The 23331-nt window shown below is 36.8% G+C and overlaps 1 protein-coding gene across 2 annotated transcripts in view; it reads right to left on the reverse strand.

Moving 5' to 3' along the window:
- Positions 1-2506: 2506 nt before the first annotated feature.
- arhgap18 (Rho GTPase activating protein 18) overlaps positions 2507-23331 on the reverse strand; it is a 32202-nt gene continuing 11377 nt past the window's right edge. For both annotated transcript variants that reach the window (XM_042503888.2, XM_042503887.2), the window contains exons 2-18: positions 19824-20070; positions 18243-18381; positions 16242-16324; positions 15617-15769; positions 14240-14303; positions 12692-12810; positions 10747-10818; positions 10505-10598; positions 9634-9725; positions 8871-8948; positions 8560-8719; positions 8385-8467; positions 7620-7826; positions 6662-6796; positions 4782-4903; positions 4636-4691; positions 2507-4428 (exon numbers count right to left, since the gene is read on the reverse strand). In XM_042503888.2, coding sequence (XP_042359822.2) covers positions 4337-4428; positions 4636-4691; positions 4782-4903; positions 6662-6796; positions 7620-7826; positions 8385-8467; positions 8560-8719; positions 8871-8948; positions 9634-9725; positions 10505-10598; positions 10747-10818; positions 12692-12810; positions 14240-14303; positions 15617-15769; positions 16242-16324; positions 18243-18381; positions 19824-20070 — 1996 coding nt within the window. In that variant the 3' untranslated portion in view covers positions 2507-4336. The remainder of the gene's footprint in view (positions 4429-4635; positions 4692-4781; positions 4904-6661; positions 6797-7619; positions 7827-8384; positions 8468-8559; positions 8720-8870; positions 8949-9633; positions 9726-10504; positions 10599-10746; positions 10819-12691; positions 12811-14239; positions 14304-15616; positions 15770-16241; positions 16325-18242; positions 18382-19823; positions 20071-23331) is intronic.

Consider the following 23331-nt stretch of genomic DNA (forward strand, 5'->3'; position numbering starts at 1 on the left):
CAATGCAACCAATCACAGCGCGTTTAGTTCTACAGTAGCCAATCAGAGAGCGCCGAGGCCGTCCCAGCGAATCAGCTGCGTACACAATTATGTTTCTAGTTGATGGGTTTGTCCACGACATCAAAACACGTTATGAAGACGGCGGACACGGTTTCAGTAACATCATAACCGCAGTGAATTACATTAGAAACACAATGAATTCTATTACTGTCCCATTATTGTCCCATTCCCAGTTTCTCAGTTTTGAGATCAATAAAGTATATCTATCTATCTATCTAGATTTTTTTTTAAGATTCATTCTTATGGATTTAAATTTGGAATTTAAATACTGTAGATATAAAAAGCTTAAGGAAGCAGCCTTTAGTGTTTTATAAAAATTCAAGCTGAATATTGATTTTAAATGGGATTTTTGTGAGTTGGAATTTTCATTGAATTCCTTGTTTTTGCTGATTTGTGTGTTTGTTTGTTGTTTTATACTAAGTCTGACCATTTCACTTGCTTGTAATGTTTTGATGAATTGATAACCCCAGCAAAAATAAATAAATAAATAATGTTTTGGATTGATGGTGCAAGCCTTCTTAAAAAGAAACTTAACATATATGTTGAAATAATAGAGTTGGTGTAATGTTATACTATAGGCAAGATACAATTGAAAATAACAAATTGTATATCATAAGTTGTTTTTTTTTTTTACTATTTTTCAAAATGTTATAGTTTTTATAGTTATAGAAAAAAAATGGTCAGACAATAAACTAATTTTCCTGCACTTAATTAATGACTTTCAGCAATATAGCACCCTGTCAGCTAAGGTTAAGAACAAAAAGACTATTAAAACACTTAACTTATCAAATGATTATAATATGATGTAACCTGGCATTGTGAAATGTGAGCGTATTTATTTTTTGTTTGCTTGCTTTGCTTTATATTTTGCTTTATATATATATATATATATATATATTATTTATTTGTGTACTCTTTTTTTGTTTGATTTGTCTTCATGTCTATGTATCAGTGTGTCTTTTTGTAATGATCCTTTATTCAATAAAGTAAGTAAATAAATAAATAAATAACCACAGAGGCAGGTGCTTTAGATACAGTATAAGTAGCACCATGACCAAGTAAATCAGAAATTTAGAAGTATAAAAAATATTCACAAATAAACACCATTATAATGTATTTAAAATGTGAAATAAATATGCAAATGTATTCTGTATTACTGTCACTTAATTATCTCTATGACACAACATGGTCACTATAAACACCTAATGGAAAGCTTTTGAGAATAAAATGAAGAAATTACTATTAAAAGCTGACAAAAGTATTGGAATATGTATGAGACAGCTGCTGGGTTTACTTATATAACTGTTTTTAACTGGTAGACAACAGAAATATCTATTAGTTTCAAGGGAGACAGTGTAGCAGACAAAGAACAAAAGACTTCCATCTCATTAGTTCATTTTTTACACATTTCTTTGTGAATTGTCTACAATGTTTTTCTGTTTCCTACTGATTTTAGAGGTGAACAGTAAGAGTTTTGCATTAAAGTCTGAAACAGTGAACAATCACTGGATACTTTTGCAGTCAGGATCAACTACCAGATAGAAAGGTGACCGTGCTCTGTTGCGTTCGGTGTCTGTCTCTGACCCATAATGGTTCAGGCCCCTTAAGTCCTACTAAAACCATTAGCACTTTGACGTTTTGACTAACTGGGGCCATTAATTCTCAGGAGAAATTAGGTGAATGTGAAGGAGGACCTTGTCTGGGCTGTCAGCTCCCTGATGGAGAGAGCAGAGTTACTTTAAGAAGGTCTGCACATTAACCAGCGGATAATATTCATAAGACACACAGACAGGAGCAAAATTAAAAACTATAATTGCCACCTTGGGGTCGTATGCCTCTGCAAACCAATCAAGTTGCACTTACATTTTACATCCAAGATTAGTCACCAATTCAATATCTGACCAAATGTCTCCCCTTCTGTTCCTGAGATATGACGCTGAACAATGACAAGAGGTGTTTTTGTAGCAATGTCACAGTGCAATTTACCTTTGACCTTTTGAAAAGGTCAAAAATAAGTCCTTTTGGATAGAAAATGTCATTACTTCACCATTTTATCCCATTAGACATTAAAGTTTGTGAGAAAATGTGTCATTATAGGCATAGGATTTATTCGTAGGAGTTATGGCCAATAACATATTGTGAGGTCACAATGACCTTGACCTTTGACCACCCGATTCTAACCACCTCATTCTTGAGTCCAAGTGGACGTTTGTGCCAAATTTGAGGAAACTCCCTCAAGAGCTTCTTGAGATATTGCATTCACGAGAATGAGACAGATGCAAGGTCACATTGATCTTAACCTTTGACCTATGATGACCTCCAAATTCTACCAACCCTTAAGTCAAAGTAAACGTTTGTGCCAAATTTGAAGTCATAAAACGAATTTTTTTCCACGTACACGGACCCTTTTAGGTTCTCTGCACACATAAGCACTTGCACCAGCAGGTAATTTATGGCTGCATGTTTATTTACAGGCTGCTTTAGTGGTCATTTTAGAGGCAGTTAATAAGACATTATTTGGAAAAAAAAATAAAACATTCACAGTACACATGACAATACAAGGCAGGGAGTGACTCAGTTAAAAGAAAATTTCAAACAGTGACACATTATTTGTACTCCACAGCTTTCTACAAGAGAAATATCCGTGCCGTTTGACTCTGTGGTGCAGATATGATCCTCCACCGGCTGTCGAAACTGTGAGAAACCACACAGACTCTGTTGGAAGCCAAGAGAAGCACAACTATATGCCAAGAAGATAAAATGGAGCTTTTCTATTCCTGGATTAATAAAGTTTTGCCAGTGTAATATATCAACTGATATCCAGACTGTGAAGAGCATGCAGCCAAAAACAACAACACCAAAAGCCAAAAAGGTCCAGAAACTTCTGAAACCAATAATATGAGAGTGTATCATTGAAGGCCATTTATACAGTCAGCAATTTATTACTTTAAAATTATTTAGTGTCTGACGTATCTTGACGTAACGATTCTTTGGTACAAAACTTAAGGCAATTGATGAATTTCATGCAAGCTAACACACAGGCAACTAAATATATATATATAATTATATATAAAAAAACTGTTTGTTCACATTTGTACACTATTAAATGAAGATGATGGAAGATGGATCACAAGTAAACACACTCAAACATCAAAGGTTTAAAAAGTTCGAATGTACAGAAATATTAGTGTACCATGAAAACAGTGATGTCATCATTGCGTGTCCTGATTAGCCATCAGTGACGGCATTTTTATGACAGGTTTTGGGGTCACTGTTGAGGTATAAGTGGCCCCTCCCTTTTTAATTACTTACAGTACAGCAGTACGTCATCACCTCTCTATGAAGCCCCTATCCATGCCTCAATGTACGCTCTTTCACTTCAATGTTCATCCTCTTCTGGTTACAGTGAAGTGCTTTGATATATTCACATTTAATATTGTGACCGTGACTTTAAGGGCTTTTAATAAAAATATAAATAAAAAAAAGCCAATGCTCTCAGAATTAGTTATACAGGAACTAGATGCATTATTTTATGCAAGTGATTCATGATTCAATAGAGTTTTGATAAAATTTTCCCAAACTATATCATTTCAGTTCATTCCTGCAGACACATCAAAGTGATTAGTGGCAATAAATCACAGTATACAACTGTTAATACTTACAGTATCCCATAATATTAGGAATCACAACGTTGTGACTCAAGTGCTGTGTCAAACTGGGAGAAATGGTGGATTTTCACTACAGCAAAGAAAAGTGGTGTGTCAGGGCTACAGAGATGAACGTCTAAAAACAAGTGGTTTTCTTTCGCCTGCACACTGTCTGATAGGCTGGTGGTACCTGAGGCACAAAATTACAACATGTAGCATAAGGCAGGGTGCTTGAAAAATCAGATTGCACCAAAAGGGTCTCATAGATTTTAAAGGGACAATTCACCCCCAAAATCAAACACACATTTTTCCTCTTCCCTGCAGCCCGATTTATCAGTCTAGATTTATTTGGAGTGAGTTGCTGAGTGTATTCACTAAGAAGAAAAATATGTATTACTGATTTGGGGATAACTTTTCCTTTAAAACTGCCATTGGACTACTTGCATTTATTGGCAGTTGTCAGAGGAACCTTGATGTGTGAAGTCATGTGTTCAAAAATTGACAAGCGACAATGTACTCTGTGTACATCCAAAACCAGCAGAAACCACAGAGAACCAGGAGACGTCTCCTCTCAGTAGGACACAGTTGTGAAAATTTGGATTATCCAGCTCAGTGCAATGCTATTGAGTTTATCGCTGCACAGCTTTGATGACCCATTCTGCTGTCGGGTTCAGCTGGAAGAGGTCTTTCATATACGTTTCTCCATCTAGACATCTCTCCTCTGAGGAGAACGGATAAAAGAGAAAAAAACATAATGTAGTTATTATAACTGTGATGGATTACTGCACTCATCTATGGCCTTTAAACCTTCAGCAGGAAGTACATTTTTTCACCGTTCCGCCTGTTGGCTACGCAGCGAGGTCTTCAGCAGAGGCTACATATTTCTGAACATTGTAATTTATCAGATTTGAGCTGCAGCGGGACTTACTGATGTTTCCACCGATCTCATAGAGACACAGCTCATCTCGTTTCACCGCCACCGAACTAGGAGGAGAAAGAGAGAGAAAAAAATAAGAGGAAGAGTTGGCCAAGACAAATACTGCGTTTGTATTTGTACAAGCACTGTACGTGTACCTGTCCTGGCTGAGGAAGCGTGTTAACACGTCAGCAGCCTGCAGCTCTTCAGTCAGCTGAACAGCCATGGACACTTTACTGAACTGTGGTGCTTGAACTCGAATAAATCCCTGCGAGCTCTCCTACAGAGAAACATACAAGCACAGCACTGGCTGTAAACACTTTACAACGAAACACTGTCCTCAACACACACAAACACTCACATGAGAGAGTGACAGACGGCGACTTCAGAGAACAAGAATGTGGACTTGGATAAATTCCTGCTCTTCTGTTTAATGAACTTCAAACACTGTTTGAGCTCAAAGCACTTAGCAGAGTCTGCAGGGTGAAGCACTCTTTAAACTCTGTAATACAATATGCTGCTTCACTCCAGTATCTTGGCCTTCTTGCAGAATAACAGCATTGTTGCGTCTTTGCCAAAGGACCTTGATTGTTTATTTATTTAGAGACATGGAGCAAAAAAGCCTATAGAAAGTGCCAACTAGTGGAATCTGGAAAATGCAAAAATCCCCACAGGTGACCATCAGATTAATCTTCATCACTGAAGTAATTTGGGCAGATTCCATCTTATTTTGATACAAGAAATGCTTTAATGAATCCGCACAGGGCCCTTTGCTCCCCTCTCTCTTCCCTTTCATCTCTCTTACACAATCAATACATGAAAAAATCTAAAAAATAACACAAATAAAAAATAAACAATAGGAAAATAAAAGAAATCTGGCATAAAACAGAAAGATAAGACAACTATGTAAAGTTGAAGTAGGAAGTACCATTAATTAAGATTCAGAAAAGGCACAAATTGCTGAAATAAAAAGAAATTCACCCAAATGCATGAAATTAATACTACATGTACCCTGCCAAAAAGGATTTTGAGAGCTCCACAAAACTTATAAAACAAAAGTTGTTTTTTTTAACTTGTCACAATAACGGGATCCATACTCATTTGCTTTAATAAATCTAAAAGCAATATACTGACGAGGGAAAAACATTCACACGAGTGTGATGAAGGGTAAGTATCTTATGACTGAGTACTGACTGTCCTGTATTTTGCTCCTGATGCCCACATGTTGCACCACAGAAAAAAAAACAACACACATATAAAAAACATTTCTATACATCACCACTAGATGCCGCTGTTTTTCACAGACTGTATATAAAAGTAGTGCTTCCTATGACAATCCAAGGATGATTGGTTGGTATCAAATAGTGACTAATTAGGTTTTTAATGTGTCTTACTATTTTAGAGATGTTGTGAAATTTTTGTTGTGACTCTTTTGTATTGATCTGTACCAAACAAATATGTTTAAGTTTATGTTTAAGTCTGCAAAATATGATGTGTAAGTCAGGACATCCCTGTGGCATGACAATAATTAAATTAAAATGGTATTTTGACACACATTTTGCCTTAACAAAGTATCGCTTTCTGTGAATTGAAAACTGCAGTTGGCTGTATAATGATTTCAATAAAATTTTCATTAATTGTTCAAACCTTGTTAGAATAATATAAAATCAACTGTTGATTCTTAAATAACAGTTTCTCAATAGAATTTTTCTTTGTAGTTTTTTAAAATATATTTTTTAAGAGAAACATATTCATTTGACAAAAACATAATAAAACATATTTAACCAATTTTCCTCTGAAATCCCTTGTTCAGATTCTTTCTCCCACTTTAATAATTTAACTTTTTTTTTTGTGGAGTGTTTCTTGGTGGACTGAATACTTGAGTATCATGTTAAAACAAGTTTCCTGTTATCCTTATTTTTGCACATGTCAATGAATATGTTACTTAAATTGTTACCGGTTTCCTATTCTAAGTAGGATTAAAAAGAATGATTTCTCAAAAAAGACACTGACAGAGCCACAGTAATTAAACTCGTACCTCAGGAACAGCTTTATCAGATGGTTTGTCGGTGGTAATCTTCTTCAGCAGCTTCCTTACAGCTCGCTCTTTGTTTTGTTTCCGATGACTTTCCATGTTTTGTTGTCTGACCTGAGTCATAATGAACTTGGGGATCTGTACACACACACACACACACACACACACACACACACACACACACACACAAAAAGAGGTTTGATAACCTTTGTGCACACTGTACGATCTTCCATATTTAAAGGGAAAATCAGGATGTATTGAAAAATATTGTTCTCCATTTATTTGAAATATACCACTGTTGACACAGATACAAATTGGTTTGATTTCTTTCTAAAACGTGGGTGAAAAGGCAGTGAGTGACGTGGCAAGAATTTTCCCAAAAATTGCAAGAAATTAGTAAAGGGTGACAAGAAAAAGACCAGAAAATTGTTTTAGTTTTAAAGGGGGACATTTAAAAATAAAAAATAGGAAAAATTTCACAAATACTATATTCCTAATTGTTATAATAATATATTTATATATATCATATATTTATAATAATTATGTTACAGAAAAAAATATTTTTTTTCAGCAACTTTTTTGGGTTATTTCTTGTATTTTATTTATTTATTTATTTTTATCTTTTTTTGTCTTTTCTTCTTTTTTAGCCCATTTTCAGGTAATTTTCTTGTAATTGTTTACTAATTTCTTGCTAATTTTTGGGCCATGTCTTGTTAAGTTGCTCATCGTCTTCTCTCTGTGTTTTTGCAGGAAATCAAACTAATTAGTTCAGGTTTCAAAGGGTTAGAGTGGTGATTTCAATGGCAGTATAGATGTATATATATATATATATATATATATATATATATATATATATATAGACAGAGATATATATATATATATATATATATATATATATATATATATATATATATATATATATATACACAGTAAAACCAGAGGGCTGTTTTTTTATTCTTACTGTCCAGAGAAGATTTTGGTATCGAATCAGCAGTCGGACGATGTTGGCTGTGCTGGTTGCCATGGAGAACTCCTGTTGTTCAGTAACCTTGGAGCGGAAGCCTTTGAACATGAAAATGTTGGGCGCCATGACGACAGAGACATTGTTGAGGGTCATTTTATTTTTGGCCTGGTGGTCGATCACACGCTGGAAAAACTCCACCAGTGCCTGAGCGAGCAAAAAAAAAAAAAAGTAACATTTATAATAGAAGTAGTCAAAGGTTTCTTATTTGGGGACTGTTCTTTACTTGGTGGCTGAGTTGTGACTTTATTAATTAAATTTTTTAACCTTGCCTGGAGCTACAACCATGCTTCCTTGAGCCTTGAACCCATTTTTAAAAACGAACCCATTGATGTTTGAAAGTAAAAAGTTGTAGTTGAAATATAATCTAAAGTGAAACTGAGTGCGTGGGCAAATAAAGGCAACTTAAAACTTTAAGGCAGGTGAAAAGAATTAGTTTATTTCACAGTGTGGCATAATTTTGGCAGGTTTGGAGGAAATGTTTTCGTTAAAAACTGATGGTAAAATAAATACAAAGTGCAAACATTTAGAGTTGTATGCCCCTCCCCTAAGCCAATTAAAAAAAAAAAAGACTTTCCCCAGTCCTTAAAAAAATATATGACATGCCTCCCCCTTTTTGCACCACACATTCCCCTCTTACAAATAACAAACAGCCCATTACTGAAGCCAAACATGCAGCACATTTCAAACTGAGCGTGCATTTACCTTCAGAGTATCCCGGTTGGGCTCCGGTAACAAAAGGACCAGCAGGTTCAAAGCCTGCAACTGCTGCTTCTTTGTAGGGAGCTCTAAAAAACAAACACACACACAGAAATGCTAAATGCAAAAAAAAGTCTGTCGTGATGAAGCAGAATATTTCATGAACAGATGCTGTACATACTGTTGACTGCAATAAAAGCGTTGAGGTACTCCACAGTCAGCAGTGGATGCGGTAACTCCCTGATGAACAGCTTCAAAAGGCTCGCAGCATCGTGCTGCTTCAGCTGTTGCCATGGGAACACTCCGTCATAGAAGGAGGACTCGAGCTCCTGGCACAGTGACTGGATTTGGGACGGACACACACAAAAGGAAGTTTGTTTCACTACTACTAAACTTTAACAGCCGTTCTTGACTCTGTTTATGCTACAAACAAAACAATTTAAATATTTTACAATGTGTCTGCAAAGGTGGCAGTCAAATGCTTTCACACACCTTAACTCTTGTGGCCGCTCCAGGGATCCGTAGCAGCCCCTCCGTGTCTAATCCCTCCTCCTCAATATGACTAATGAGCTAAGAATAAGAGAGAGAAACAAAGCTAAAACATCACAAGTAGAAAATGAAAAGTCAGTCCCTAAATCATAAAGAGAAATTGGGCTCAAAATGGTCACATATACCTATAACAAATGACAAGTGACATTGCGCATATGTATGTATATCTATGTATATATATATATGTATATATAATTTATTATCATACTCTGCAAAGAAACTAAATAAAAATTGGATCACAAAAAATAAATATATACAAGCATTTGAGAGGTTATAGGAAATCTGGCAGCCATTTCTACTATATGTTGGGAGACCTTTTGCACCTTAACAATGCAATCTTTCTTCAATTTTATTTTATTTTGTGGTTTGTTTTGTTTTTCTTTTCTTTTTTTTAAATGTATTCTCTAGCTGCACTTTGTTTTGTGTTGTTTATGTAGGTCTAAAGGTGTGTATTGCACTGTTTTATATATTGTTTTATGTATTGGTATATTTTTCTACATTCAAATGATATAAATATTTTATTATTATTGCACCAAGCACTTTGGTCACAAATACACATTTACATAACTTTATATACTTTCTACTTTGGATTTGGGCTGCACTGTGTGTTGACTGATCACACACTACAGTAATATTTCCTCTCATTATGGCTGTACTGTTGAATCATGCACGTCTCAGACGGACAGTGTGACTGGCTGGCACTCACCCTCTGCAGTATGAATGGTACTTTGGTCCCAGAAGCCCGCTTCTGGTCCTGCTCCAATAAAGTGGCCAGAGGAACACCAAATAGTCCACTTTCTGCACACACACAGACACAAAGACACAAAGACACACAAATATTTAGTGAAACTGAAATATCATCATACAGTAACTACACATGTTAACTTGGAGCTATTTTTGAGCTAATTCTAATGATTCTGTGTGAGTCAGTGTTTACACATTTACCAGTTTGTGTGCAGGTAAATGCTCTTTTTTTGTTGTTTGTTTGTTGTTTTTATGTCTTAGTTTGTGTCTCTCTGCACGTCTGTTTGTGCCATTTTAGTGTGTGAGGTGAAAGTCTGTTTCAGGGTTATTCTATCCAGAGGAAAATGTTGCTCATGATAGTCTTTCCTCTGTCTCTAAGAAATAAATCAGCTTCTTAGTTTAAATTTACTAAATTCTGATCTGTTTTTCTTAAACCCCTCCTTAGGAGAAATAAGGAGCAAAAGAAAAAATCAATCTCCTCAGAGGTTTCCGAACTCTGTGTACAGATAAAATACACAGAGTTGTGACTTGTTCAAGTTTTCTTTTGGATATTTATTGTTATCTCGGGAGCGTATTATGTTAGACAAATAAAGATTATTTAAGTGACAGAGAAAAAGGGTAATTCTAGGATCTTAAAATAGGATCAGGCTGAGGCTATTTCTCAGAAGTTGAATTTAATCAGTACATCTCATAATGATGTTAAACTGAGCACAGTTATGCCTAGGAGGAATGGGCCGGACAAAGAAGAGATCTCATTTTGATTTTTTCTTTCCTCTGGACAGCTGCAAGTCTGTCTTAATATAGTGAGTGTGTGTGATTGTGTGTTTGTGTACCTTTAGTTTTGACTTTGACAGCTTTGTGTGCCTTCAGGTCTATCCCAGCAGTGTCAAACAGAGCGGTCGACTCCACAAGCACCAGTCTACGCACCTGACAGATCATTAAAAACAGACTGCATATAAGTCAATACTATTAAATATTAACTGGTGTCAGGAACAACTCGAATCTCTTATTGGGGAAATTTCCATCATTACAGCACCCTGACACCATAAGTCATAAAACAAAAATTGACATGTACCTTTTTCATATCCAGAGGAGACAGATCTCCTATTCTGGTCTGACCTGTTTTATCTCGGAGCAGCTTGAAGTTCTGGGGAGGATAAACAAAAAGACAGGAGACAGAGTGGCGTCAGTGACTGTGGGACAAAATATTAAAAGTAAACACTCTGCCAAATTATTTTCTGACGTTAACATTGAATGCTGAATGTGAGCTGTGTCATCCTGAATTGTCTTTAACTTTATGAGAGGGGATTATTATCGTAGCACGTCCCAGCTTCAACCAGCAGATGGCACTAAAGACCAGCATTCAAACTACTCATACAACCTGTACGCCAGACTGCAGTAATACTCAACTTCACGGCCCGCAGCCCAAATGTGGCCCCTGACAGGATTCACCCGAATCATTTTCTAATTCAGAATAAAAATAAAGTGATTCACACTGGGAATTGTTTTTGTACTTTTAGTGTACATCAGGTGCCAGTGAGCCTAAAACAGCATCAAAATAAAGCTTGTTTATCAAAAGAAGTGCCAGTGGAAGATCACCCGCACCCTTGGACAGAGGTCCGAGATAAGACCTGATGTCCCAAAATCCTCAAAACGTCCTAAAATTCTAGAAATGCTCTGAAATCCTCGAAACATCCTAAAATCTTAGAAACATCATAAAATCCTTGAAATATCCTTATAAACGGGACAAACCCTAAAATATCCTCTCGTCCATGAGTAGATGCACGCTTCCTTCTGTGCGGTGGTTAGGGATTGGGATTGATTTTATTGACACCAATGCCATTATAGATTCTGCTTAGCGGTCCGATTCTTAATCTATTCACTTCTTGATTCTTGACCAAATTTATGGGTGGAGAAAAAGTAGACCCACACAGATTTTTAGTGTCAATGCAACTGTGGATTATCTCTTAGTCTGAATTTATTGTAGAAATAGAGTAGAAAAGAGGTACGCATGTGACTCAGGTGTGCAAAAGCTTATTTATTTTACTGTTTTCTTAGTCAAAGAAAAACCTGCTAAGACTGCCTGCATGGCACTTACACTATTATGGGATATTTACCCTCGGGAACGGAAAAGCTGCTTGGTCGGGAAGCACTGGCATTGGTGAGCAGTGTGACAAATACATGTCTTTCTGAGAATTAAGGTTCCTGTTGCAAAGATAGATGTTTTAGCCTACTTCTGGTGTTTTCACTGGTACTTTAAATGATAATTTTACAGACATTACAAGCAGCACTGTGGTGGTCAACAATATTCACAAAATGAAGCCATGCGTTGGACCTTTTTGTTGCAAGTTTTAAACAGCGGAGACACTTGAAGTTTGAAGTTATGGTTTTGCAACTGTTAGAAAAAACATGCTGGCATTGATATAAGGAATTGATAAGCTCGGAGGCGTCCAATTTCAATTTCAATTTGGAACCAATCCTCGTTTCCTCTCCTTATTTGGCGATTATCCTGAGAGCGGGTCATGATTTCTGGAACAACACATTGCTCTTGAGTTTTTCAAACGTATGTATGTAGCCATCTAATTTTATTATACAGGACAGAAAGCAGACATCTCCACGACCGATATCTCCATCACTCTGCAACTCACACCAAAACAATCTAGACTGATAAATAAAACTGCAGGTAAGAGGAAAAATATATGTTTTTGATTTTAGGGTGAGCTGCTCCTTTAAGTTTCTGATGACATATCTCCGCTTTTCCTATCTCTGGTAATCATTGACCCATAAGCATTAATAAGTTATCAATACAGCTCTAATATAACCCTGCAGTATAGAGTGCTAAATATAAGAGAGCAACTCAAAGTGGACTTGCATATGTTTGCATGCCGATTTAGTTTAAATCTGTTTATTGACTGTAGCTACAGATTCAACTCAGGGTGTCTGTGAAAAAACACACTGCTGAGGAAGTGAATGTGCACAAAGCGTTTGTGTACTCGTGTGTGTGCAGGTATGTGACTCACTGGTAGTTTGTCGTCAGGTGAGTTAGAGCTGTTGGGGACCTTAAACTTTTGGTGGTTGTCCCTGTACGTGAGCGCCTGCTCTGAAAACGCCACTTCAACGTTAAGTTCTGTCTCTGTCTCTGTTTAAACACACACACAAAAGGAAGTCAAAGACACGACCACACAAGTGATGAAGTACAGATGTGTTTATGTAAGTAAAGTATGGTTCTTACGCAGAGATAGACAATTAAATGTGTTGTAGCTACGGTTTTGAAATCACTGCTGCAGGAGGAAGAAAGAGAAGTCTGAAGCCTTTTTCTGTACCTGTAACTTCTCTGTAGGTGAATAAATAAATGTTTAATAATAGTCTGACTTTTCCACTTATTTAAAAGTGATCTGCAATTAAAAGTGGTCTACAATATTGAAAGGTTTGTAATAAATCAGTTAATTCTGCTGTGTTGTATTCAGCATTCCCACAGACCTCCATGGAGAAAATTTAAAAACTTTTCCAGGACTTTTCAAGGAAAAATAAAACCATTTTTTTTTTCGCTCCAATTGCCAAGCATTTTTTAAACATATCTGATTTGAACTCTGTTTAACCCTTCAGTGACATCACTTCTGCTTCCAGATGCCTTTCACAAGTATTTAACCCTTTGAACTCTGAGCAAATTAGTGTGACTTCTTTAAAAGGCATGAGTAAAAAAAGGTAATGACCAACTTGGCAAGAAATGTTGCACAAATTGCAAGAAATTAATAGATTTAGAAAATGATTTTCAAATGGACAGGGGAAAAATGTCTTGAGGAAAAAACAATGAAAGGTAGGGGAAATCTATATTTCTAATTATCATAATTGCATATTAGAAAGTATGTCACAAATTAACTGAAATTTTGATGGATTTTTCAAAGGTCATTTATTATTATTATTATTATTATTTTATTTCTATTTTATTTTCTTATTTTAACCAGTTTTCAGGTACCTTTCTCTAACTTTTTTTTTACTAATTTCTTGCTAAGCGTTAAACATAAATTGAGCTAGCTGGCATAAATGAATAAAGCGACAAAAAAAGGAGAGAGGATGAAAAAATGTGTGATGGTAAAGAAAACGCTGTCACACATCAACACGCAAAATAAAGCTACGTTACATTGACAGCTACAGAAAATAAATGTTGCATTATGCTATGCTATGCTATGCGTTGCTATGCTATGCGTTGCTATGCTATGCTATGCTATGCTATGCTACGTTACCTGGAAGGTTATCCAAGGAAGATTACTGTAAGAATTTCATTGCATACAACAAAATTACATGATTTTTCCAAAACATTCAATGCTTTTTACCGATTCCATGACTTTTCCAGGCCTGGAAAATGTGATTGGGAAATTCTATGACTTTTCCACAACTTCGAATTGTGTCAGATTGTAATCTTTTCTATTGTATTATTTCCAGGATGTGTGTGTGAGTTGCTATGCAGAAGTTTATTTAGGCGTCAGTTTATAATTCTCCATGGTGACTCATACTCATATGTGTGTGTGTGTGTGTGTGTGAGTCTGTCAGGAGTGTGTTACACGCACCAACTGAAGTGACATCTTTTTGTCCATTCTCACTTCCCCCTTTGAGTTTACTCGGCTCCTCATCCTGCAGCACAGAGACATGAAAATGTACAGCAGACAGTCTAATGTTCACCACATTGACACAGAGCGCCCCTCCTCACTGCATTTTTCATGTTACATATTATCTTGTCTGTTAATTAGTCAACAAACTGTGTCTCAGTGAGAAAATGTGCAAGACTCTTTCAGTTTATTCTGCTGACTAAAGCAGTTCGGAGTAGCAGTAGCACTTCTTCCCAAATCAGTGAATAATCTATGTTTCTCATATATTGTACATGAATCGACTTGATTTTGCAGCGATAATAGGGGGATTAAAATCACTTAATAACTGGTTACTGAATACCAGACTGGAGAAGTAACAACAAATGCAAATTTAGCAAAGTTGTGACCACTTCCTTTGTGGTAAAAAAAAAAGAGGAAATGCCGTTGTGTTGTGGTGAGATGTAAATTCATGCTATCAAAGAGGGAAAAGATCATGACGGAGAAACAGTATAAAGTTCTTTCTAATGTCAGTTATCTGTCATGATTTCACTGCTCACTATGACAGATTTTCATCTCAATTAACACAGTTCTTAAAAGAATATAACACTCAGACCGTAGAGTAGCCAGCTAAGTCTTGTCTTTCTTGTGTTCTGCTAAACAGAGAGAGAGCTCTGCAATAAAATGATGAAATGAGTCAATGCATGGCAAACACTGGGATAATGTATGAAGCACGTGCATTTGCCTGCGTCACCTGGTGGGAGGGGCTTAAGACAGAAACATGACCTGCAGGAGGGTTTTAAATTCAATTACTGCATTTCGTCTTATCTTCTTTTCTGGACAGCAGTTTATGGTTCATAACAAAAAACAAGACAGACTGAAATGTCCCCTACTGTTAAGACTTTCTAAACTTTGGGAGTGACAAGTGTACATGTAAAGGTTCTCTATAATATTTCAAGAGGAGACTTGAAAGAAAAATATAGCAGTGAGAATAAAAGAACATATTAAGGTCATTTATCCAATACTCCTACAAAATCTGAGCGTAAACGTCTTACATATTTCACCCACTTGGCCGAATTATCTTTTCCATAACATAAATATCATTACGTATATCTACCCACTCCTGTGTTGTTGGGGGGTTCTGTCTTTTCTGCTTTGAGATATTAAGTCTCAGCAAGAAAGCAATGAAGCACATTTCCTAAAAGGGTCTTAAATTTAAAGCTACACAGAAAAATGTTTGATGATGGAACACAATTTACAGTTTACAGCTGTAAATGTAATAACTCTGTCATTTCTAGTTTATATTGTACGTGACATGAAAGAATATGTAAATGTGTGTCGTGTATGTGTGCGTCTCCGAACCTTTTCAGGAGGTCTGAATATATCCCTAACATCGGGAACATGCTGCCTGTTGCGTCGTCGTAGCAACGTCTGCTGTAGCGATGTCACCCGTCGTTCTACCGCCGCCGCCTGAGATCTGGTCAGTGTGGACAGAAACACCGCGCTGTCTTCTTCCTGTCAGTCAATCAATCAGACTCAAGCGTCAGTGAATAGGTATATAATATATCTATACAGTTTTGTGTATATATGTATATGTATATACAGCATGTAAGTATTTGGATGTGTGTGTATGTATGTGAGTCTGTGTGTATGTATATTTGTTAGTGATGAAGTTCACAGATTTATTATTAATATTATTATTAACTTATTAGCCGAAAAGGGGAAGGAAATAATACGTTTATACGTCCTCCGACTCCTTTTCAAACGTGAGATGCAATTTCTTGTTGCTTGTTTGAATCTATTCACTGAGTAATCATCCATTTTTGTTATTGCCATTTTCTATCTATCATCTAACTATCTATCTATCTATCATGGCAGAATTAAACAGTAGACTTTACACTCATTGAGAGATTTGGACTGCAAATATGAATCTGATAAATTGTGACTCAACCTGGTCTAAGTATTAAAATAAGAAAAAATTCAACACCTGATCTTGGTCGGCTGCTATTGAATCATCAAACAGCCGTGCAAGCCCCGCCTCTGTGAGCCACGCCTCCTCCTGCTCGCCCTCTGAAAGAGAAAATGAGAGGAAGATAACAGGACTTTAATTTTTTTCCTATCACAATGCTGTGACTCACACTGAGGGAGAATCATTTTAAAATGAGGACAGAAGTTTCTTTTTATCTCCATTTAAGACACATTTCTACAGGTGCAGGAAAGGGAAAGGTGGAGCCACACACAGAGCTGGACACAAATACTTCACAGGAAGTGTGTGTTTGCTCTAGAGAACAATAGTTTTCATAAACGGACTAAATATGACAAACACACACAAGAGCTGCGTGTCTCGTGTGCAAGGCGACGCAGAGTGTGTCTGCACAAGTCTGAGCGGGCAGAGCGATTCTGATAAACAGCTCGTATTTACGTTTCGTAACAGCCTCACCTGAGCAGGGGTCACCTGCCCGCCTGAGACTGAGAGCTGAGGAGGGATGTTTTATATGATCTCCCCGAATACTATAAATTTGCTTAATTCACCTTTAAAACTAAATATTATGCATTCAATAGTCAACATATACAAAGAGACTGTCTGTTTATATCCACTGATTAATGTTAAGGATTCCTCATAATTTTTCAAGTGATCACAGGAATATATTTATATATTTAAACATCAAATTGAATGATTTACCTTTTAATCTCATCAATTAATCTGTATCAACATTTCATAGCCAAACTATATCAGATTTGCCACTTTTTTTTAGATGTTAGAGGGGTTTTTGTTTTGTTTTTAGTTGTTTGACTTCTTGTTTTGATGTTTTAAAAGAAAACCGGAAATTTAGCTTTTTCAAGGTTCAAACATGGGACTTTTCTAAACTGATTCAGGAAAAATGCTTTTTTTGTCTGTATGTTGTGTAAGATGTCCTCAACACAAATGTATCACTCATTGTCAGGAATTATTTATCAAATCTTTTTCCAGCAGGACCAAAAATTTAAAAAATGAAAACATTTCCTTCACAATTTAATAGTATTTCCTCTTTAATTTATGAGAGACACAAGTAACGTGTTTTATATTTCCTGTGAGTATCATCCACTTAATCTTATTTCCATATTTAACTGCATAATTGTCAGTATATGGTGGCACTGCAGTTGTAGCGATGACTGATTTGACCAAAGAGATGCTAGTGATGGCTGAGACACCGCCAGTTATTTTTTAGACTTTGCCCTGCAGGTGACTCATCGGCTCCCTGCAGGTGACCAGGTGTGCACAGTGTTGGCACAGTGTTGGCTGCACAGTGCATAAACTGAATAAAATAATGAATGTAGCTACTATGACCTCCGTCATTTTGAGTTTGGCATTTCGGCTGTTGCCACCTTGGTTGTTTTGGAGCCAAAAGTGACTATACGTGGACAAGCGGGTGAAGCTGTACCAGCTGTAAACATGCTTATTCCTGCTGTAAAGTTGGGCATCTTAACATGAGTCCATGGCAGTGAAACTGAATAGATATTCAAATCCTATACTTAAATCTGGCCCCCGATCGGGTGCCAGGTGCCCCCAAACCATTTTGTAATTCAAGATGAAATAAAGTGATTCACACTGGGAATTGTTTTTGTACTTATAGTTTACATAAGGTGCCAGAGGGAATAAAACAGGATCAAAATAGAGCTTATTTATAAAACAAAAATGCCAGTGGAGGATCCCCGCACCCCCGACAGAGGTCCTAGCTAAGCACCTACTGTGTTTAAGTCCAAGAAACGTCCTAAAATCCTAAAAATGTCCTGAAATCAAAAAAATGTCCTAAAATCCGAGAAATGTCCTAAAATCCTACAAATATCCTAAAATCCTCAAACTTGCATGGTGCTGCTGAGACTTGTCATTTTATAAAAGCAGGTTACGTGTCCCTGCTGTAAATCAAGAACTGTACACCAGCAGATGAAAGAAAAGGAGGAGATTTATGTCTCTTGCAGGTCTGTCCATGGACACGGAGTATCCTACCCTCAGGAATTTTCTGCTGCTCCTCCTCCTGCGCTTCCCCTTCTCCACCACCTTCTCCCCTCCCTGCTCCTCCTCCAGAGCGAGTGATATTCTCCACCTCCTTCCAATAGTCGTCCATCTCCAGCTCGTCCAAAGAGTCCTGCAAGACATGTAAAGACACATATATACAAATGAGGATTTTGCTATTTAGTTTCAAGTTCCCGTTTGGGTTTCATATCTTGTTCCTGTACTGAATTAAAAGGAAATCTCTCAGAAATGACGCACAGAAAAAAAGATTGAATCACAGCACAATATTTATAGTCAGTCTCAAAAGTGGCCATAAAACACCTGGAATTTAAACACACATTGGTGCATGTTTCTCCAGCTCCCTCCGCTTTTCCTAAAAAGGCATTTCATTTGAGTTAATTTGTAGGATTATGTCGATATGTTGTTGAGCTCAGAGCAATCATCTGTGACGCTGAAAGTACAGCCGTCCCTCAGAGCTGTAAATTATTCCAAACATATGAGGGACAACATCTGAATGTCTGCCAACCAAACCCCCTGTAAAATTTTAAGTTACGATTTAGACGTTTACAGCAGACATTCTTACCCTGAGCTTGTGCGACAGTAAAAAAAAGGTCGTTGCCTGTGAATCCAACCACCACTAACAGCCGATAACCAACATATGAGGATGATTTTTTAAGGAAGGCAAACAACGAGTCATAAAATAGTTTAATAATGAAACTGGGTTATTTTTAAAGGTGTAATGACTTTAATGACTTTTGTATTCTCTGAATGGTAACTTTATTTTGTGATTTTTTTCTGTCATTTAAAATGATATACAGCAGCAGTGCAACTTGCAAAAATCCAAACATTGAGAGGCTGAAGGCAGCAGAACATTTACAGTGCACAGTTTAGTGTATGCGGTTTCATTAATAACAGCTTTGAAAAACACAGAGCAGAAACACTTAATTACCTCATTTGGGCTCAAGATTTCCCTAAAAATAAGAACCCTACAGCTGAAAATTAAAGGGTAACTTTTCCTTTTTTAAACCTGGAATCTATTTTCCCATGTTTTTTGTCTCTCTGATGGACGTGACAATAGTGTTTGAAATAAGCCCATTTTGGAGTGAGACTGCAGCAGAAAAACAGGCTGCAATGTAACCACTCGGAGCATTTGTGCACCATCAGTTTACATCCATTTATACTGCTTGTTTTTGCCACTGACAGGCTCAGATTTGTACTGTTACTGTTTGACAACATTGTGGAAAGGATCCCTACAAAGACAGAATGACTAAAATCCCTCCTGTTTAACAAGAACAAGCCCCAAAATCGCTGTCACCAAAGTCACCAGACTCCATTTAAAAAAACAGTAATTTTATCATAGTAAAACACACTTCATTCAAAGTCGACAAAAACAAAATAAAACTAAGAAAAAACAGCTTTGTTCCTCTTTCCATTGTTCAAACAATCACCAACTCTGGTTTGGTTAAAATAAACGTCAAATTCACGCAATAAGATGTAGAAATATGCAGGCTCTACACACGCTTAAATTATTGTGAATTTAAATGGAGTCTGGTGAGTTTGGCCGTCAAATCCTACCTGTGAGTTGCAGCGCTGACACGGTGGCCGCGCTCTGGACCTGGAGTTGGGACTGTGTTTGGGGCTGGAGCCGGACTTCGGGCTGGAGGGGGGCTGAGGTTTAGGGCACACGCCAACACTTGGGTTGAGTAGCGGCGGGGGGTCAGTGCTGGAGGTTTTTGTGCTGCTGATGGTGGTGGAGGATCCAGATCTGTCTCCATGATGTGCGTTCTGGTTCTGCTGGACTGTGTAGTGGCCTGTTCTGCGGCTACGAGAGAGACAGTCGGGGACAGAGACAGACACAAAATCAGTTTGCACAATCTTTGACAACACGTCAAAGCCGAGCCAATGTGCCCCATCAAAAATATTCATTTTAATTTAGAAGAATTTGTTGCTCCCGGACGGTTTCTCTTAAAGCTATGCACTTTAGACCTCAGTTAACTCTTTGAAACCTGAACAAATTGGCTTAAATGAGAAGGCATTGAGCAACTTAAGAAGAAATGATCCCCCCAAAAAATAGCAAGAAATTAGTAAAAAAAAAAAAAAAGAAAAAAGAAATAGAAATTAATAGTAAAAGTTTTCTAAAAATTGTAAAAAATAAATAATTTTAAAAAATTTTTAAAAAGTTAAAAAAAAGAAAAAAAATGGCCTGACATTGTTTTTTTTCCAAAAGATGACAAAATATATACTTTTTTCATTTATTTTTGTCATTTTGATAATTTTAAGAACAGTTTTTCCCAAGCTTTTTACTTTTTTCCCTCTAGACATGTTTCCCTACATTTTAAAATGTAATTCTGTAAATCTACTAATTTTTTGCAATTTGAGGAACATTCCTGTTCATTTGTTTTTTTTTCTTCCCATGTTTATAAAAGAAATCGCACCAATATGCACACGGTTCAAAGGTTTCAACTCTTGTGACAGGCGTCTGAAAGCAGCATAAGAAGAGTAATGACCCTCCAGGTTTCAAAGGTTCAACTATGACGCTATGATATACGTCTCATACCAGCAACTATCATAAAAATATCCCTCGATTATAAATGTTTGATTGTCTGAGATCAATCAGCATTGCAGGATTATTTCAAGAGACAGTATTTCATTGATTTAGGTTTACTTTGCAGAGGTGTGAAGAGAGAGATTGCTTTAGACACAAGACGGTCAGTGAGTCAGACGAGCCAGCAGTGTGTCGAATTCCCGACCAGCCAGTTAATGAGAACAACATCAGCAGGGACTAAGAATAGCAGCTCTGAAACAGACAGCTCATCTCAGTCTACAGTCTACTAGTGCTGTTCAGCAGAGACAGTGTGAACCTGTTAGTGCTAATTATGGTTAGAATAACCTCATACAGGTGTCACTTTGATAATAGTGATTGTTTACAGTCTTATTTATTACACTCAGACACGCCTGAGTCGGCCTAATGCAGCACACTGATGTCATGTTGTGTGTGACGGACTCCAACTAAACACCAACTAAATGTCATTTATAAATGTTTTCTGGTGCTTTTATTGTCCAGTATTTTTAATTATGATCAAATCCTCATTTTTATTTTACAACTCACTAACTCTGATATATGTGAGTTAGGGTTGAGTGAGATTTTCACAGTGGGGTTACCGTCTCAGAAACTACCATAGTTTTACTGTATAACGATATACAATATTACACAAATATTGTTATTATTTTTAATAGTAATGACCCCTAAAGGACTGTAAACTTTGGATATTATTTTTTTTTTGGGGGGCTGAACACATGCTTTATTATAACTGAGCCTTGACACCATTTTTTTTTTAAGAGAAATACATGCAAAAAGTCCAACACGCAGTCCAGAAAAAAAGGAGCCCGGCTGCAAGTTGTTCTAAAACGTTGATAAGCAATGTAAATGGTATGATAACCTTCAATTTTTAAACTGCAGTTTACCTTCCTACCTACTTCCTACCTACTGCTACAGCCCTAATGTTGAACCTGCAATTTACAAAATTAAAATTACAGACGGGGCTTCTTTAGGAGCTATTTGTTATTTATGAGGGAGGAGGGAGTGTTGTAAAACAGGGGAGGCACGTCAAAGCACTAGGGAGGGACTTGTGTTTTGTTTTTTTGGCTTTGGGAAGTGACATAACTTCAACTGGTTGTATTGTATATTTATATGAAATACCACCTGAACCCCAAAACCCGCCAGCAGATGTCTTTCAATCTGCTGGCAGGATTGAAATACATTTATCATGGCCAGAACTGTAGAAACAGATTTTTTTTACATTTCCGAGCACATGTGCGATGAACGCTTCTCTCAGGAATATAATTTTATTCATATTGTTATGAAATTCAATTTAATAAAAATCACTTAAGCATGCCATCTAAAAAGAAATGCTAAACTAAACAGTTTGCATCATATGCTATAAAAAAAACCCATTAAATTCTACACTCCAGCACACATGACGATGGTGGACGGTCATTTTCAACTCCAGGATTTATTTATTCTATTTTTGTGTTACTTTTAACTTTTAAACTTCAAAGTGAAAAAACATAACTTTATTGTTGCACGTGAGGCCTTAAAACAGCCCTTTAAAATGTTATCGAATTCTCTCATTCTGAACGGTGTCACAACACAAACACGTGGCCACAGAGCTCCAAAACAGATCATCGCTTCTGCTGTTAATCCTATTAGAAGTACTGCTGCTACTTCATCGTCATCATCATCAAACCACTGCTTATTAAAGGAAAATTGACTGAGCATTAAGCTCTTTTACAGCAATGCCCTGAATTCACATTACTGTATTAAAAAGATATAGAGCATATGATAGTAATCTCAATAATGGTTAATTCCACAAAAACAAATATCTAGCAGCGATGTCTGTCAAAAGTTATAAAGAGCAATGGAAACAGTAAAAAAGATGCAAATGTTCAATAGCAAACGAATCTGCTGTTAGTGGAGGACACACAAAACAAACAATAAAATGCTGAAAATAAAAGCAATAAAAACTATCATGTCTGTGATTTAACCAAAGAAAGAGCACTGTGCAATAACCATATTATCTAGCATACACTGCAAATGACCTACCGACATATCCCTGCCTAATTTCAGTACCTCTTCTAACTTGTTCCATGTATTTGGTGCAAAAACCTAAAAGGTAATTTACAAAGCTCAGCACTGATCTGAAAGAGTAACAACAAAGAAATGGGTCAAAATGCAGCGCCTCTGTGCTTCAGTTGTACACGATATGAATAACAATAGAAGTGCCACTTATATATGAAGTGAAGCTGCTGGTAAATCTGTTTTAATTTGGGGTGTCTTTTTTATTTTCTTTGCTGCTGTCTGACTGAAAGTCCCCTTTGTTGTGACAGGAAGTTTCATCTGACGCAGCACATTCTCTCCCTCTCTGTTTCGCAGTGATCATGGAGCGAGCAGCTACAGCTTCTGCGTCCCATCACAGTCGAGCCAAACGGCTGCTGTCAACACTGCTGTCACTCATCATCATCTACTCGACTATCATCACCAGTTAGTCTCACTTATCCAAACACAGCTGTAAATGTGTCAGCG

The sequence above is a fragment of the Plectropomus leopardus genome, chromosome 16 (genome assembly GCF_026936395.1).
Source record: "Plectropomus leopardus strain MGB_pleo_1.0 chromosome 16, ASM2693639v1, whole genome shotgun sequence".
Lineage (NCBI taxonomy): Eukaryota > Metazoa > Chordata > Actinopteri > Perciformes > Serranidae > Plectropomus > Plectropomus leopardus.